General features: G+C 42.2%; 1 protein-coding gene across 3 annotated transcripts in view; it reads left to right on the forward strand.

Moving 5' to 3' along the window:
* Positions 1-15,275, forward strand: part of dok6 (docking protein 6) — a 52,985-nt gene that overhangs the window by 36,932 nt on the left and 778 nt on the right. For all 3 annotated transcript variants that reach the window (XM_030099178.1, XM_030099179.1, XM_030099177.1), the window contains 4 exons: positions 2,323-2,442; positions 5,667-5,856; positions 6,259-6,397; positions 7,516-7,621. In XM_030099178.1, coding sequence (XP_029955038.1) covers positions 2,323-2,442; positions 5,667-5,856; positions 6,259-6,397; positions 7,516-7,621 — 555 coding nt within the window. The remainder of the gene's footprint in view (positions 1-2,322; positions 2,443-5,666; positions 5,857-6,258; positions 6,398-7,515; positions 7,622-15,275) is intronic.

Consider the following 15,275-nt stretch of genomic DNA (forward strand, 5'->3'; position numbering starts at 1 on the left):
CCTCAGATAAGCATCAAGCTTCTGAATAAGATAATTAATAATTTGACCTTGCAACTCACTTTCAGAGACAAAATCACATGAATCCTAAAAATGACCATGTATCGGTGTTGCTCTTGAATGCACCAAACATTTTAACCACAAAGCAAGTTGAGATAAATAAACACGGCTGCATTCCCAGGCGCTTACCAGCTTTCTGGCCGAAATGGCGAAGAACTTTGGACGCCGCACCAACTTCTTTGCTTTGTTGAGGCTGCAGGGTAAACGCCATCATTGACTCCATGCACACCGCCAGCAGTGATACAGGTGAGTGTCAGTACACTGAGCCGTGGGGAACTTTAAACAGGAGATTAGTTCCACCTGGTCTCCTCATTAAAGATGGTGAAAAAAGGAGGCGGAGACAGCTCACAGCCAGTTTGACAGACCAGCCGAAATGCAAAGGCAAAGGCCACACCGGAAGTTAACCGACAGGAGGAGGAGCGTTCAGAAGAACAGGCTTTGTTTCCAGGGTTTCAGCAGTGTTGGTCACCGTGTTAAAATTTTCACAACATAATCTATGTGCTCTGTCACCAATCCCTTGGTTTTATTTCCATCAGAAAATATTGTGCCTACATTGTGTAATGTATCTTGTTTTTCTGTCTATTGTGATAAAAAAAATCTTACTGCATCATACCAATGTATATTTACATTCAGCTATTTACTATCATGCTATAAATCAATAAATAAATGAATACAACAGTAAAATGGGTCCTAAAAATGTGTTGATTTTTTATGACTATATTATGTTTCACTATAATTTGAGTTCAAGGGCAACAAACTGAATTGATCCCAGTATAATGATGGCATGTGCCAAAATGTTAAGAACAGCAAATGCTTTCCTTTGAATATGTGCAATGGAAATGTATGCATTAGATTAAATGTCATAGCTTTTACCAATAAACAAAAAGACTAAAGTGCAATTTCAACATAATACCACTTTCACATGTGCCTCCTGGTGCAAAATCCAATAATCCTTCAATTGTGGCTTCTTCGTTTTTTCCCTCTTGGAACGTCATGTAATCCAAAAATAAAACATATGGCTTGATTTTGCAGTTTACTGTAAAATCTGCTGCAATTTAGCATCAGATTCATTGTGGTGTTTCTCTTCAGACTAATGCTCGCTACTTTCAGGGCACTGATCTCTGCAAGCATTTGCATGTATGTTTTCTCAAATCCACCATCATTTTGTCTGGCTTATAGCTGCTAAAGCTACTTAGTGAGCAATAAGGAAGTGAACATTTACTGATCTTTCAGCTCAAGTCTTGAGGTGCAGTGTGATGTCCTTCACTCCTATTATATCGATACAGTTCCCACCAAAAAAAGAAGAAACAGCAATAACTTTTATTGTGAAATCATTTCATGCTTGCTTTATACACTTGTGTAATGGACCTCTTTGGGATCAGTCTTGTCAGACGTGTATGGATTTGAACAAGTGTGAACGCTGTGATCCAAACACTGGTGTTCAAGATATGAGCAGAGAGAGTAACATCTTACTGGAATAACACAACTAAATCAACCGAATGCAGAATTTCAAAGTTGTTGAAGTCTTTCTTTTCCTTTCAGTAAGCCTTCTTTCATTAAACAATGAGATTTTCCTCTTGCTGTTGTTTTTATTCCATTATATTGGACATAAATTCTATTTTTTTTCCAAAGAATCTTATCATTACAGACAGGTGAATAAGTCATGAAAGCATCCAAAGTCTTGAAGGTTTGTTTACATGAAACAATGTCACTGTATGATATTTCTGCTTTTCCATTTTGTTTCTTTTTTGTGTGAATTGGCTTAAAAATTATGCTATAGAAATTAAATATTCTGTTTTTTTTTTCTTCTTTTTTCTATCATTGTCAGAGTAGAAAGGCCAGTGAATAGACGGTTACTGGTTTCAGACGTGACGTTAGCCCGATTGGCAGATCCACTTATACTGTGTGGCCTTTGAACTCAGTATTGGCAGAAGGAGGAGGAGAAGCCCAGCTCACTCCTGCCGCCGGCTGTTCCCTGAACCCTCTGCCTCTTTTAATCTGCACCAAATCGATCAGATTGATTTCTCTCGCTGTTGGTTACTGTTAGCCGGGACTCGTGTCCTGTGCATGTAACGTTTTATTCAGAAATTCCTCGGGTAATTTATGTGTGTGTGTGTGTGTGTAAACACTTTACCAGTCGTGCAGTATAAACTGGACATTGTGTTTTATTATGTATGCAGTTGTGATGAAGGAGGAGGAGGAGGAGGAAGAGGAGGTGGGTGTTGCACATGCCATAACACTGCTCTGCTGCGTGTGTGTGTGCAGAGCTAGACGCAGAGGAATGGTGTAAGCTGCTGTGCGTGGAGTGCCTGGGCAGCCGTCTCAACGACATCAGCCTGGGAGAGCCAGACCTGTTAGCAGCGGGTGTGCAGCGGGAGCAGAACGGTGAGTGCCCAATTAGTCCCTGTTAACACGGACAGCCATTCAGGGTCAATCTCTCTCACTCAGCTCGCCACCAAGCAGTTAGCCGCTGCAGTCCGGGTCTGTATGCGTTAAAGCAACTGAAACCTCAGAGGGTTAGGGGAGTGGAACCACCACTGTCCAATTAGGCCTGGCTAATAAGGGCCTTTTTTTTTTTTGTCAATATCGGAGTCTGAGTCCCCCGTTACAGTCTTTAGCTACTTTTGGCTCAGGATGGTTCACGCTCAGACTTCAGAGGTATGTTTGGATGTGTGTGTTGCAGGAAACCTGTGTGTGAGCACAGGTCACAGACTGTGGCTGGGGCTCTGTTCCAGGCCTAATGAGCAGTGCTGTGCATCACTGGCTTCCCTCATAATGAAGCTTGTCATAGAGATGGATGAGATTATGGCTCCGAAAGCCATGTGAAATAAATGTGCCTCCACATATTCCACTCACAGGAAATGGAAATGGAAACGGAGAGGAGACAACAGGGCTCTGCTATCACACCGAAGCTCATTCTCTGTGTAATTTGTAAGCTGGCGCAGGAAATCGAAAAGGCAACAGGCAAAGGACCAGTTTAAAGTTGTAAAAGGGCGAGTAATTGAAAAGAATCTGCCATCTTTTCAACCCATTTCATTTCACTGCAGCCGCAGAGCGAAATCGTACTCCTCAACATAACTCGGCTTCATTTATATTAGATATCAATACACACACTTTTTGATTTGGTCTGTGCTGGAGTGAACCAATTGAACTGTAACAGTACAAACACTCTCTCTCCCTTTTGTGTTTTCTAAATCTAACTGTGCAGTGTGTGTGTCCAAAGGTTTGGAGACAGACTGAACTCATACCTGGCTGCCGCCTCTGTGAGTGGATATAACAAAAGGCTTCGGCGTGCAATTTCAATTAGGAGCCCTCCCCGAACAGCACAGTCTGATAATTAGATCAGAGTTCATTTTCACTGTCCCTAAAAATACGCCACACCATGACATTGCTATTTTCTATCCACTGCAGATACAAGGGTTATTTTGAATCATTAAGCGTAATTAGAGAACTAATTTAGATTATGGATAAACACCCCCCCCCCCCCCCCCCCCCCCAAGACAGTTTGATGTGAATGGGCAGATTCAGCTCATTGATCCTTTATTTCAGTCTAGTTTGAACCACTGCAGCTGAAGTATGTTTATATTGTATCTGTAATAAACAGAAAACCACTTGGGATCATTGCTACATATAATCATTTCTAATATAATCAAAGAAATGTATGTTGTTTGCCAGCTAGCTAACATGTTGTGAGTTGATACGGTTTCTCCTATCAATGGTAATAGTCTAATGTGTTTTTGAAAGATTTATATAAGCATAAACGCCATGTTTAGCAGAGCAGCAGCTACTTAGACTTTTATGGTGCAACAACTCGCATTATATGGTCAATTCAAACTTTTTCTTTTCATTAAAGTAAATAACAATTACAGAACATGTCTCTTTGCGGATAAAATTCCTAATTTGTAGGACACTTGTGACCATTGGGATGAGACGGCAGGATTGTAAAAGCGTTTTCAAGACTTCAAGTGGACATTTTAGCACATTCAGAGATTTTTTTTCAACAACAAATTAAAAAACAGAGTAATTGTGGGAGATTTCACTCTTTCCAACAGATTTTTTTGTATTTTTTTTATACTTTTTTTCACAGCATTTCAATCTTCCATCTGCAACACTGTAAATGAGTGCCCTCTTTAGGGGTTAATTTGGCTTAACAAGGTTTTCTAGGACAGTTTGACAGTACAACACTCAGTGATTAAAAAAAGAGAGAGGAGAAAGTGGAAAGTGTTTCTTTTAGTTAAATTCCCTATTTCTTTAAACAAAAGTCACTTTATAATAGTTAAATTCAGAGCCAAACAATTAATATGACTCAGGAAAGACTCAGTTTTTAACCATAAAATGTTCTCAAATCCTTGAATGCAACATTTCAAAAGCCTGGAATGAAAAACAAAGAATTTAACAAAACCTTTTGAGAAGAACACTTTTTATTGGACCTAATTTTTTTAGTTTTACTATCACTTAATCCCCTGAAATGCTGTTTCTTTGGAACACTTTACCACTACATTTGAAGCTCCACAACTTGAGAACTCATCTATTTCAGCCTGCATATCCCCGTCACTGTTCTTAAAGTCCACTTTCTTGTTATTTGATGTTTTTTTTTGCAGCAGCAGCAGGTCTGATTTTATCTTTTGTCTCTCCTGAAAGCTATTTGTTGTCCATGTGTTGCACTAATCCTCACAGCTTCTTTAAAAACAAGGCTCTGTTGATTGGAGGGAACGCTGAACGCTTTCCCACAAAGAGCATTGAGAGAATAGACTACCCATGATAAAATATGGGAAACTTCAGCACAAAGCAAATGGATTAATCAAATGCCGAGATCTATATCAACCACACACTTTGAAATTTGGTCTATGAAAAGTTCTCTGGATAAATAAGAGAGTCATGGTTTAGAGGAATCTTGCCTTTTCCTCGTAACAATGTGACAGTCGATGTCTGTTGTTTTCTTTACAGGAAACTGGACTTGAAACTGGTATTATTGAAATGACTGTTTCATTTGAATGTAGAAAATATCAAATATGTACCTGTGTAGAGATGTCCAGTTTGTCCTTTTCATTCTGTGAGCTGCCACAGTTTGATTTGGTCCTCTGATAGTGAGGATAAGCGTCTCTGCTGTACAGGGCTGCACACATAACTAATCGACAAGACAAGCTCCATTTCTTGAATTGCTTGCATTTTTTCTGAAATATGATGGTTTGTTTTATAACCTCAGAAAGTAAGTAAAGTCCAACTTCTGCATCCCAGACAGTCGATATTATGGACTCGCAGAGCAGAAAAAAAAAAGATTGACTTTTTAAGAAATCATGTAGGCGTGCAGTAACTCCTTCTGTTTAATATGCAGCTGCACTCTCATATATTCACTGTATGTGGCTAACTTTTCATCAACCTTGTTGCTGTTCTAGAAATATGACTGAAGGCACAATTTACGGCTCTCCGATGAATGATACCTCCGGCCGAAACTGTGGTTCCAGTGAAATGTAATAACTTGCCATAAATTTCATTTGGAACTTCCAAAACTATCTGCATGGCTTAGTACCTCTAGAGGTCACTGAGGAATTTGTTCTTTATAAATTAAATGAACTGCGAGCTGAGCCGTGTGCCGTGAATCCCCCCAGAGCGCTTCAACGTCTACCTGATGCCCACGCCGAACCTGGACATCTACGGCGAGTGCACCATGCAGATCACCCACGAAAACATCTACCTGTGGGACATCCACAACGCCCGCCTCAAGCTCGTCATGTGGCCCCTCAGCTCCCTGCGCAGATACGGGCGAGACTCCACCTGGTTCACCTTCGAATCCGGAAGGTGTGTGTGTGTGTGTGTGTGATTGAAATGTCAGCTGTAGGAGACGGGGGGGGGGGGGGGTAAAAAAGTTAGTTTTGGAAATGTTATAAAAACTTTACAAAGCAGTTCTGGATATTCAAAAACATCCCAGGATATCAGCATTTGCCGCAGAGCCCTTCAGGCGATGATGTGACTGGTGTCTCTGTGAGTGTGTGTTGTTGCGCAGTGCATCTTCTCACGCATGTGTGTGCTTGACTTCAGTGGACTATCACAGCAACGTTCATTTCTCTTTTCTTTTCTTTCCCCCCCCTTTTTTTTTTTTTTTTTTTTGTAACCGAACATTCAACCGTTCGTATTTGTAAATCAGCTATCCGAGAGTGAGCATGATCAAAGTGTGTCTCTGTGTGTGTGTTCCTGGCGCAGGATGTGTGACACAGGAGAGGGTTTGTTCACGTTCCAGACGCGGGAGGGGGAGATGATCTACCAGCGGGTCCACTCGGCCACGCTGGCCATTGCCCAGCAGCATGAGAGGATGATGGAGGAGATGGAGAAGAGCTCCCAGGTACATTTGAACATTTTTTTTCTTGGAAGTTTTATCTCATATCCACAGCTGCACGTGATCAGGCCAACGATGGTATTCCTGTACTGGCAGCATTACGCCGAATAATGATTGCAAGTGTCAGCACAGCATTGTCTCACGAATAATTATTCAGTACTTTCTTACTGTGCGCCATTTGCATGCACCCTAAAAATATCCTGTTGCAGCTAATGCCAGAAGATCTTGGAGTCGGCAACAAAAGGCATCTTTAAACACACGCTTTAGCAAGTGTAATTTTTGTCTTGATTTCCCTCGTATTTCACTGGTGCCTTCGCCGCCTGTTTGATTTAGGTTGATCAAACAAGCATTTCATTGAGGCTGTTCACAGAATTATTTTTAGAAACCATGGAAAGCAAAGGCAATAAATCATGATTCACACACACACAAACAGAATTCATATATTCCCCTAGGTTAGCTGCCTGCTCTCTTCCGTTAAAGGGCTGTTTTGGCCTCGGAGCCCTCTGATACCCCCTCCTATGGTCTTGGCCTGTGTTCCCTCCTTCCATCACAACAGCCATCCATCCCTTCCTTCCTGCCTCTCCTCCTCCCTGCTATCATCTGTATTCTTTATTTATGTAGGCCTGCCTAGTGTTTGATGAGCCTTGACCATATGGCCGTGCTCCTGGACCCCACCATTTGGGAACATATCCAAATCCTGCTCAGCTCTATAAATCGTACGAATAGCTAAACAAAATTGACCGCTCATCTCGCAGAATGGGCGGAATAGCTTGTTTACCATCTGAGAGAGCTTTTTTTTTTCTTTTTTTTTTAAAGTCCATTAATGCGTTTCGTATATTTCAAGCTGTTTCCCCGGCCCTCACGCTGAGCTTTTAGTTTCCAAGTTAGAAAAAAAAAAAAAATCCGAAACACATCATCCAGTGGCAAAACAAAATCCCGAGTGACTCCTCATCTCTCCCATCAAACAGCCATTCAGAGTGGAGAGACGCCATTCAACCCACGATACGGCGGGCGCCTCGCAACTCTTTGTTTACTGACATACGCTAAGCAATTTCCCCTGTTGTAAGCGAAGCGCGAGTGACAGGAAAGTGAAAGACGCGACACGCTTCCTCTGCCTGTTTCAGATCCACTCCAGAGAGACGTTAACCAAGTCCATCTCCCTGCCGCGCAGCGCCTACTGGCAGCACATCACGCGTCAGACCAGCGTGGGGGATCTCTACAGTTACCAAGGTACAAACAAGAACTTGCTAATTGTCATATGTTCATTGTCGGTTTTTTTTTTTTTTTTGCCTGTGGAAAAAAAAAAAAAAGGAGTGAACAAACCAGAAAACAAAGTTGTGTAAATAAAATTATACACTGTTAATAGGTTTTTTTTTTTTTTTTTTAAAGATATTTGCAAAAGTTGCCAATATATTCCAACACTCGGAAAAAAAATTTTTCTATTCGTAGCTGACATTTTCTACACAGTGAGGTGGTTTAGAGGTTAACAAAATGAGCTGAAGGTTGCTGGTTTGATTCCCTGAACTGGTCATTGGTCCATTTAGCAAAACCCCTAAACCCACAGTTCCTTCAGGATGGCTTTAAATTTAGAAGATAAATCTCATTGTGTAAAAATGTCTTTCTCTCTTATTTTCTGTAAACAATTCACTTGGAAATGGCAGAAAACAATGAAGTTTTCATCTTGGGCCAGAAAATCTGTTTTCACTTGAAAATGTTATTTATGCGCTTAAACTCAGATCATTTAAACATCACATCCTCTTTTCTCCTGAAGAGTGATGGAGGAAAGGTGTGTTTACCTCTCAAGTCTCGACTCCCCCAACAAGTGAGAGCAGATTGTTATTTAGTTTAATGTTATCGTGGCAACAAAAAAAAAAAGTGAATCTGTTGAAATAATCTAATGAATGCACAAATGAAATATGGTCAGGTCTTAAACCAACTAACAATTAGAAGCAAATGCAATCTATTTTTCATCAGACTCACTATTCATTGCATTGTTCATAGTACATTATTGGGAAATTTGCTCTGTAACCCACCCAGGCTAATGATATCAACAAAAGCTAATTGGACCATTAGAGACTTATGATCCAGAATGGTTGATTTGCATGAGGCTAGAAAGTGTTGCAAAGTTATCTTCAAGAGTCTAGATATTCATCAGTCCGCAAACAAATCGAGTATAAATGGGAACAATTTCGTTTTCTGGTTCTCCCCCTGGAAATAAGCTCCAAACTGCAGACTGCTCAGCGAGGCAACAAAGAAACCCGGTGAAACAGATAAAAGTTTAAAGCAGCCTGTGGAGCTGGTAACATCAAGAGTAGGAATGTACTATTGGAGATTTTTCACTGCATGAATGAAGCATGCAGACACCTTTCTGTCTGAACCAGCAGGAATCTCAGCAGCCGGTCTGTCGGTACGAACCACACTGGAGAATCTTTAACTCCCCACATGTATCAAAGAGAAACCTTTCTTCAAGAGAAACCGGGGATTATTTTTGGCCGCACATACCCTGGTTTCTGGTTTGGCATTTTCCCTTCCTTGGACCACTTTACACTGAACACAGTTTTTGAGATGTTCTGACCCTCTTGCTTAACCATCAGAGTTTAAGTCCTTGTCAAACTCCCCCCAGTTTTTAAGCTTGCCAAGTTTTCCTGTTTGAAAGGCACCAACACTGAGGAGAAATTGTTTACTTGCTGTCTAATTTACCACTAACAGATGTCAAAGAGATAATTAGTTTTAATCGTCCAATTCTTTAGCTGCTAATTGGAATCTGAAGAGCTCCAAACAACACGAAAATATCAATCAAGCAGTGAAGCATGGCGGAGGGAGCATCACAGTTTGAAGCTGCCTTACTGTATGTTTGCTAAACAGCTCACGATTACTGTGTTTTCACAGGGAATATTCTCAATTTGCTACTTTTTTATTTAGTGATTGACTGATCAGAGCATCGGATTAGATTACATTACATTAGATTCAATTTAATTCAGAGGTTTTGTGCATGACTATTATTATATTACTATTATTGCTGTTGTGTACATTCAAACGCTAAGACACTCCTGAAGCACATGCCACCTACTTTTCTTTATAGGATAAGGTTTGCGTTTGGGCGGCTGCCCAGTTGAGGCTTAAGACTGGTTGTTGAAGCAGGACCACAAACATCAGAGTTAAATCTAGGCGACGGCTAACAGAGAGATAGTCAGCCTTGTGTGCAGCCCAGCAAGAGTCAAGACAGAATACACTTCCCTTAATATTACCTCAACAGCATCAAGATTTTTTTGGATGGAATACACACGATTTTTTTCTGAGGCAACGAATAAAAGTGACGTTAAAAAAAAGAACTGTCAGAATTACGGTTTGTTTTGAAATGGAAGAATGCACTGGTGTGTGAGTCTCCAAAAAATGCATTTCCCCCCCCCACCCCACAAATAAAAACTCAGCTCTGTGTGTTCTTTGTGTGTGAAAGCACCCTCTATGTACAGGTATATTTAAGGAGTAAGCTGTGTGTGTGTGTGTGTGTGTGTGTGTGTGTGTGTGTGTGTGTGTGTGTGTGTGTGTGTGTGTGTGTGTGTGTGTGTGTGTGCGTGTGCGTGCATTTATGTCTCGATGTGGACCAGAGGCAGAAAGGTGATTAGTGAGCTGATGCGATTACGCCCTGTCCATGGTATTAGTTGATTAGTAGACTTATCTGAGGATTACGGGCCTTTTGGCTTTCACTGATAGAGCGAAACAGAAAGCCGAGCAGAGATGAAAGTCTTTCTGACGTCATCATTTTCTTTTGAGAAGCTGAAAGCAGTTTTTTTTTTTATTATTATTATTATCATTTAATTGTGGGCTGATAAGCATAAAAGCAAAATGCATGTCTTCTTTTCCAAACATCAACATGTTTTTTTTTTGTTTTTTTTTCTAAACTTCTATACATGAAACAGAGAAACTTCTACTCGCGGGGGTCATTATTTCTAAGCCCACCCTCTGTAAAGTCTCCTTTTTAAACTCTTTCTCTCTAAACTCTGGTGAGCAGGGGAGCTTCTCTCTCATCCATCACCTTGGCATCTCCACCGGTCCTCCCACACTCTCTCCGTGCGTCTGTCCGTTTGGGAACGGCCCTCCACCTTCTTCCTGCTCATACACATTCAGCGCTGTCATTATCTCCCTTCCTTTCCCATGAATAAATTGAATGCATCAGTGTGTTGGAGGATGCGGCGATAGGTCTCGTCAGACAAGGAGGAGGACAAGGTGATTCTGGGGAGCGACGGGAGTTTAAGTCTTGTTGTGACACGAGATGTTTGGACTGTGAAAGGCATGTCGGAGGAGCTGGGCACACACCGGGGACCGCTGCTGCCTTTAACATGCCTGCGAGCCATTTTTAGATGGACTCAGCCATACGGCATTGATTCTTCCCCGGGAGACGGTCTCCACCTTGTTGGAGGTCGTTTGCATCTTATGCGGGCCCCTTTCCTCTGGGATCGATCCTCAAAATACCCTTTCATCACCCGACATGGTGTAGATTTGCTTGATTAAAGTAACTGTAAGGTTAATGACGGGCTCTTTCTGGTTGTTGGGCCACCGTTAGAGGACGGGCAGGGGTTTTAAAGAGGGGAACAGATCATCCTTTTTTTGTTCCTCCGCCCTCGCCACCTGCTGCAGATCCTTCCTGTTCTCCACTGTACAGCTGGAGGAGCGCACAGTGCAGCAGAAGGCCAGGAAGCTCTCCACTTCCAACAAATAGAAGTGAATCAGCATGAGATGAGAGAGCTTGTGTTACTATCTACATCCTAATGAATGAAGCTCTATTTAAAACCTACAACTATACAATACAGTCTTATATCACACTGATCTCTCTTGAATGCAGCATGTGGTACACATGCACAAAATCTAGTGCAGGGATTTTCAACTGATGGCCCGAGGACCGGAAGCGGCCATCGTCCTCATCCTTCATGGCCCGAGAGGCAATTTTCTAAAATTGAATACATTATTCTCCTAACAGGTTATGATAAAAGGGAAGTCATCGCAACCACATTTGAATCTCATTTCAATTATAAATGCACTGTCATTACTGTACAAAATTAAAATTTTCATAAAACAAGAAGCTATAATTCACTCAGATATATCCTGGCGGTAGAAGTGCTCCGTTAAAATTTGGAGATTGCATTTTTTTCTGGCTCTGCCGGTGATCAGCGTTGCCCATCCTCTGTAGCATCTCATGCCGCCAAGTCGTACTACCGTCTACTTCCTGCAGATGCAGAATGATATAATCATACATTAGCACCGCCAGCTACTCAGGAGATACCGAAATATCTTAACTTAATGTAGCAGAATGCATGCAAATGCAAGTCTGTTCAATGATTGGTCAATTTGATCAAATATGCATTAAAGATAATGGTAGTGAAGCCATTTAACCATTAATTGTAACCATTTATAGTTCAAAGTGTCCACTTTTTCAACACAAACTGCTTCTAAAATCATTTGATGTCATTTAATTATCATTAGTAGCTGGAACAAATCTTCTGGCTGAGTCGAATAGAGGTGAGAAAGCAGGTTTTCGGTCCATGCTGGCTGGCTGTGTTTGCTCCCTGGCTGGATCGCTGTGTGCATGATGAATATCCAATCAGCACAGTCAATTTGCTGAGTCATGCTCGGGTTGCTTTCAAATACCCTGCGGGTCCCGGGGAATAATTAAGGAACATAGTTTTCGCTCCCTGCTGAGGTTTGCTCACCTATTTGTTTATTTTGCCTCAGTTAACAGGGGACCTACCCGTGAAGTGAAGTAACTACTCCGTTTTAAATGATTTCACATCTGCTTTTTTACTTAGTCGGAAATTTCTCAGGAAGCACTTCCCAGAAGTCGTGTTTGCCTTAATTGAAAATAGTAATTGTCAATATGGTTTGTTTATGATAAAGTGGGAGATTTGGTGTTTTATCAGTTTGGAATCCAGCTTGTGTAACATCCAGCTCGGGTTTGGAGGGGGCAGAGCAGAGAGACATAAATTCACTTTCTTACCTAGAGGGAACAGCGAGCCGCCGATTAGCCTCAAACACATGAAAACTGCAGTTTTCAGAGAAAGCCTGAGGATGCAACACCACGGGAGCAACTTCTCTTCCTAATTCTCAAACTCTCAGGGATAAATAAGTGTTTTGAATCGAAGGGAAAGAAGCCACCAAGCCTGACTGGGACACAAACTGGGGGCTTCCTCACAGTGCAAACCACTGCACCACCGCGTTGCTCCGTCTTCTGGAAGAAACAAATATCTTCCCTTGTATGAATATTTAACCTTTAAGAGAAGGAAAGAAACCCAAGATAGATGTTCTAATCTACAGAAAATACAGTTTATATTAAAACAATGAATCTTCCACCGCTGTTCTTAATGCTATTCAGTCTTTTGCATTTCATCGAAGCTGCTGTGTTCTCCGGGTTTGCTGATGCCTTCAAATAAAGTGCACTTTCAAGTTTCGGACTTGCGAAAGCAAGGCGCCACGCCTGTCGGAAATGCTTCAATTACCAGCTCTAATATTGAAATGGAAAAAAGAGACGAGAAGACTTGTATTTTTTTTCCCCCTGTTCTCGTCTTCGTGTGATTTTTTTTGTCCCCCACTCTCTTCACCCTCCCTCACTCCGCGTTTCATTGTGCTGCACAGTTTAGTGTCGTAGCATTAGCAATTCTAATGAGATGGAGCGCTCTTCTTGGTTTTGATCGGCCGGGAGTGATACGGAGAGTGTTTTTTAAAGCGAGAGGCAGCTCGTATCAATGGCTCAGAGACAGCATGACAGAGGAACAGGCCGATAACGCCATCTTATCTGCAACAGGCAACACCGAGAGATGCAAAAAGTCAGTCCGATGAAAAATGTATTACAGCCAGGCGAAGCCGGCAGGGAAAGTTTTCAGAGGTCACCGTTATTTGACCTCAAAATTCATGTATAGTTTATGACTTTACAGCATTTTTTTCTTGTTTCTAAGCACAACTTTATCAGGAGTTTCTGGGAGATTCAGTCTGTTTCTCGGGTTACAGCTGCTACAGATGTCTTCTGTGTTGCCGCACCGTGGAGGAGAGAAGGTACACACAGGTGTGTGTGTGTGTGTGTGTGTGTGTGTGTGTTGTGTACCTGGATCCTCTTGTTGTCTCTGGGTGTGTGTGAGCGCCCCGACTGGCCGGTCCTGTCTGCTCCGGCCCAGCAGCTGCCACCCCGGGGCCAGATAGGATGACATGACCTTCCCTGGTAATGAAAAGGCACTGACAAATCACAGTCCGCTTCACACGGGGCCAGCAGCGAGGGAGGGAGGGAGGGCCGACGGCACACTCTGGCTCTGCGTCTGTCTTTATTATTTCGTTGCGTGGATGCTGGCGCGGTTCCGTCCAGAAGCGTGGCTCTCGTCATGAGGCCTGGCTCCACATGACAAACTCCGCTCGTTCAGTCTGCGCCGGGCTCCCTGCCTGCTTCTGCTTTCTCTCCTTTTCTTTTTTCCTCCTTAAATTGGCCTTGGTTGAGGAGAAGGATTGTCTTGGCAAAGATGTAAAAAACAGATATGGCTGGGTGCGCACCAGTCGTTTCAGCAATCTATTAAGTACAATATGAAGGGAAGAGAAAGTTTCCTCTTTTCTTTTCTTTTTTCTCACCTGCAGTACTTTTTCTCCCTCTCATGAAGTGAGCTGCAGTTAAAACCTTTTTTTTCCGGGGGGGAATCGTGGTGAAAAGGGAAGCCTTGCAGACAGAGGTGTGTATGTATGACTCACCTGTTATGGCTGGTACTGTTTTGGTCTCATCCTCACACACCCACACCGGCCCCTCAGTGTTTCCTCCCGCAAGCTGTTCTCCTCGCTCACACAGGAAAATGCCTTTTTTTTTGTTTCTTCCTTCACTAATGTATCATCTTTTCTCCCTCCCCCATTTTTTTTTTCTTTCTTTCTGTGGCTGAGACGCGCTCTCACACAGACATTTGACATTGATTGGCTGGGGCATGGTTTATATTCCGAGTCGTGGCGACTTGGCAGTGCAGAGAATCCCTTCTGTGGCATCCTGACTGGAGCTGCTGGCTACACACAGCCGACTGTGTGTGTGTGTGTGTGTAAGATCATTGCTCAATATCCTATGATTAAACTGCTTACCATCCTATTTACTGATAAGCATTTCAGCACAAACGACAGTATCAAAGATGATTTCTTTTCCAATTTTGCAAGCACGGCCCTGGAAGAGAACAATCACATTTTTATTTCTTAATCAAATTTCAATTAACCTCTGCAGAGGGATCGATCGGAAACGCCTGAACTATATCAATACGCAGCAACTTCTCCTGCAAAGCAATGTTAGCAGGTTCCACGTGTGCTGTGGGTTGAAGTTGATTACAGTGTTGGGGTTTTTGTTTTTTTGCACTTCCTGAAATATTGATCAGTGGCCCTGTCCTCCTTGTTTGGTGCATGATCAGCAGCCTTCCAGCCACTTTATCCTCGACCCACCTCTATGTGCACGTCTCCAAACAGCATCCTGATATATTATTAATGGTCTCAGAGCTGCACAAGAACAGTTCTCCACCCACAAGTATCCATTACTCCCTCTCGGTGCGTTTAACCAATATGAACTGCAGAACAAATTGGTCCAATTAATTTAAATTACGCTGGAGAGTGCGCAGGAGGGAGAGACGACAGCGGACACTCTAAGACAACGAGACGATGAAATGAAGCCGTTTACCTGAGACGAGACAAAGCTTTTACATCGCTTTAGTTGCCTTCGTACAGTTTATGGTTATTATATTTATGCTATCTGAGAACCGCCCACACCAGAAAGCTATGAAAGATTGTTTTACCTAATTGAAGCGGACCACAGTTATTTTAACACAAAGGCAGTAGCTAAGCAACAGCTGAACAATCGGTATTTTGTCAACATTGACACTGTTTCTAT

The sequence above is a fragment of the Salarias fasciatus genome, chromosome 9 (genome assembly GCF_902148845.1).
Source record: "Salarias fasciatus chromosome 9, fSalaFa1.1, whole genome shotgun sequence".
Lineage (NCBI taxonomy): Eukaryota > Metazoa > Chordata > Actinopteri > Blenniiformes > Blenniidae > Salarias > Salarias fasciatus.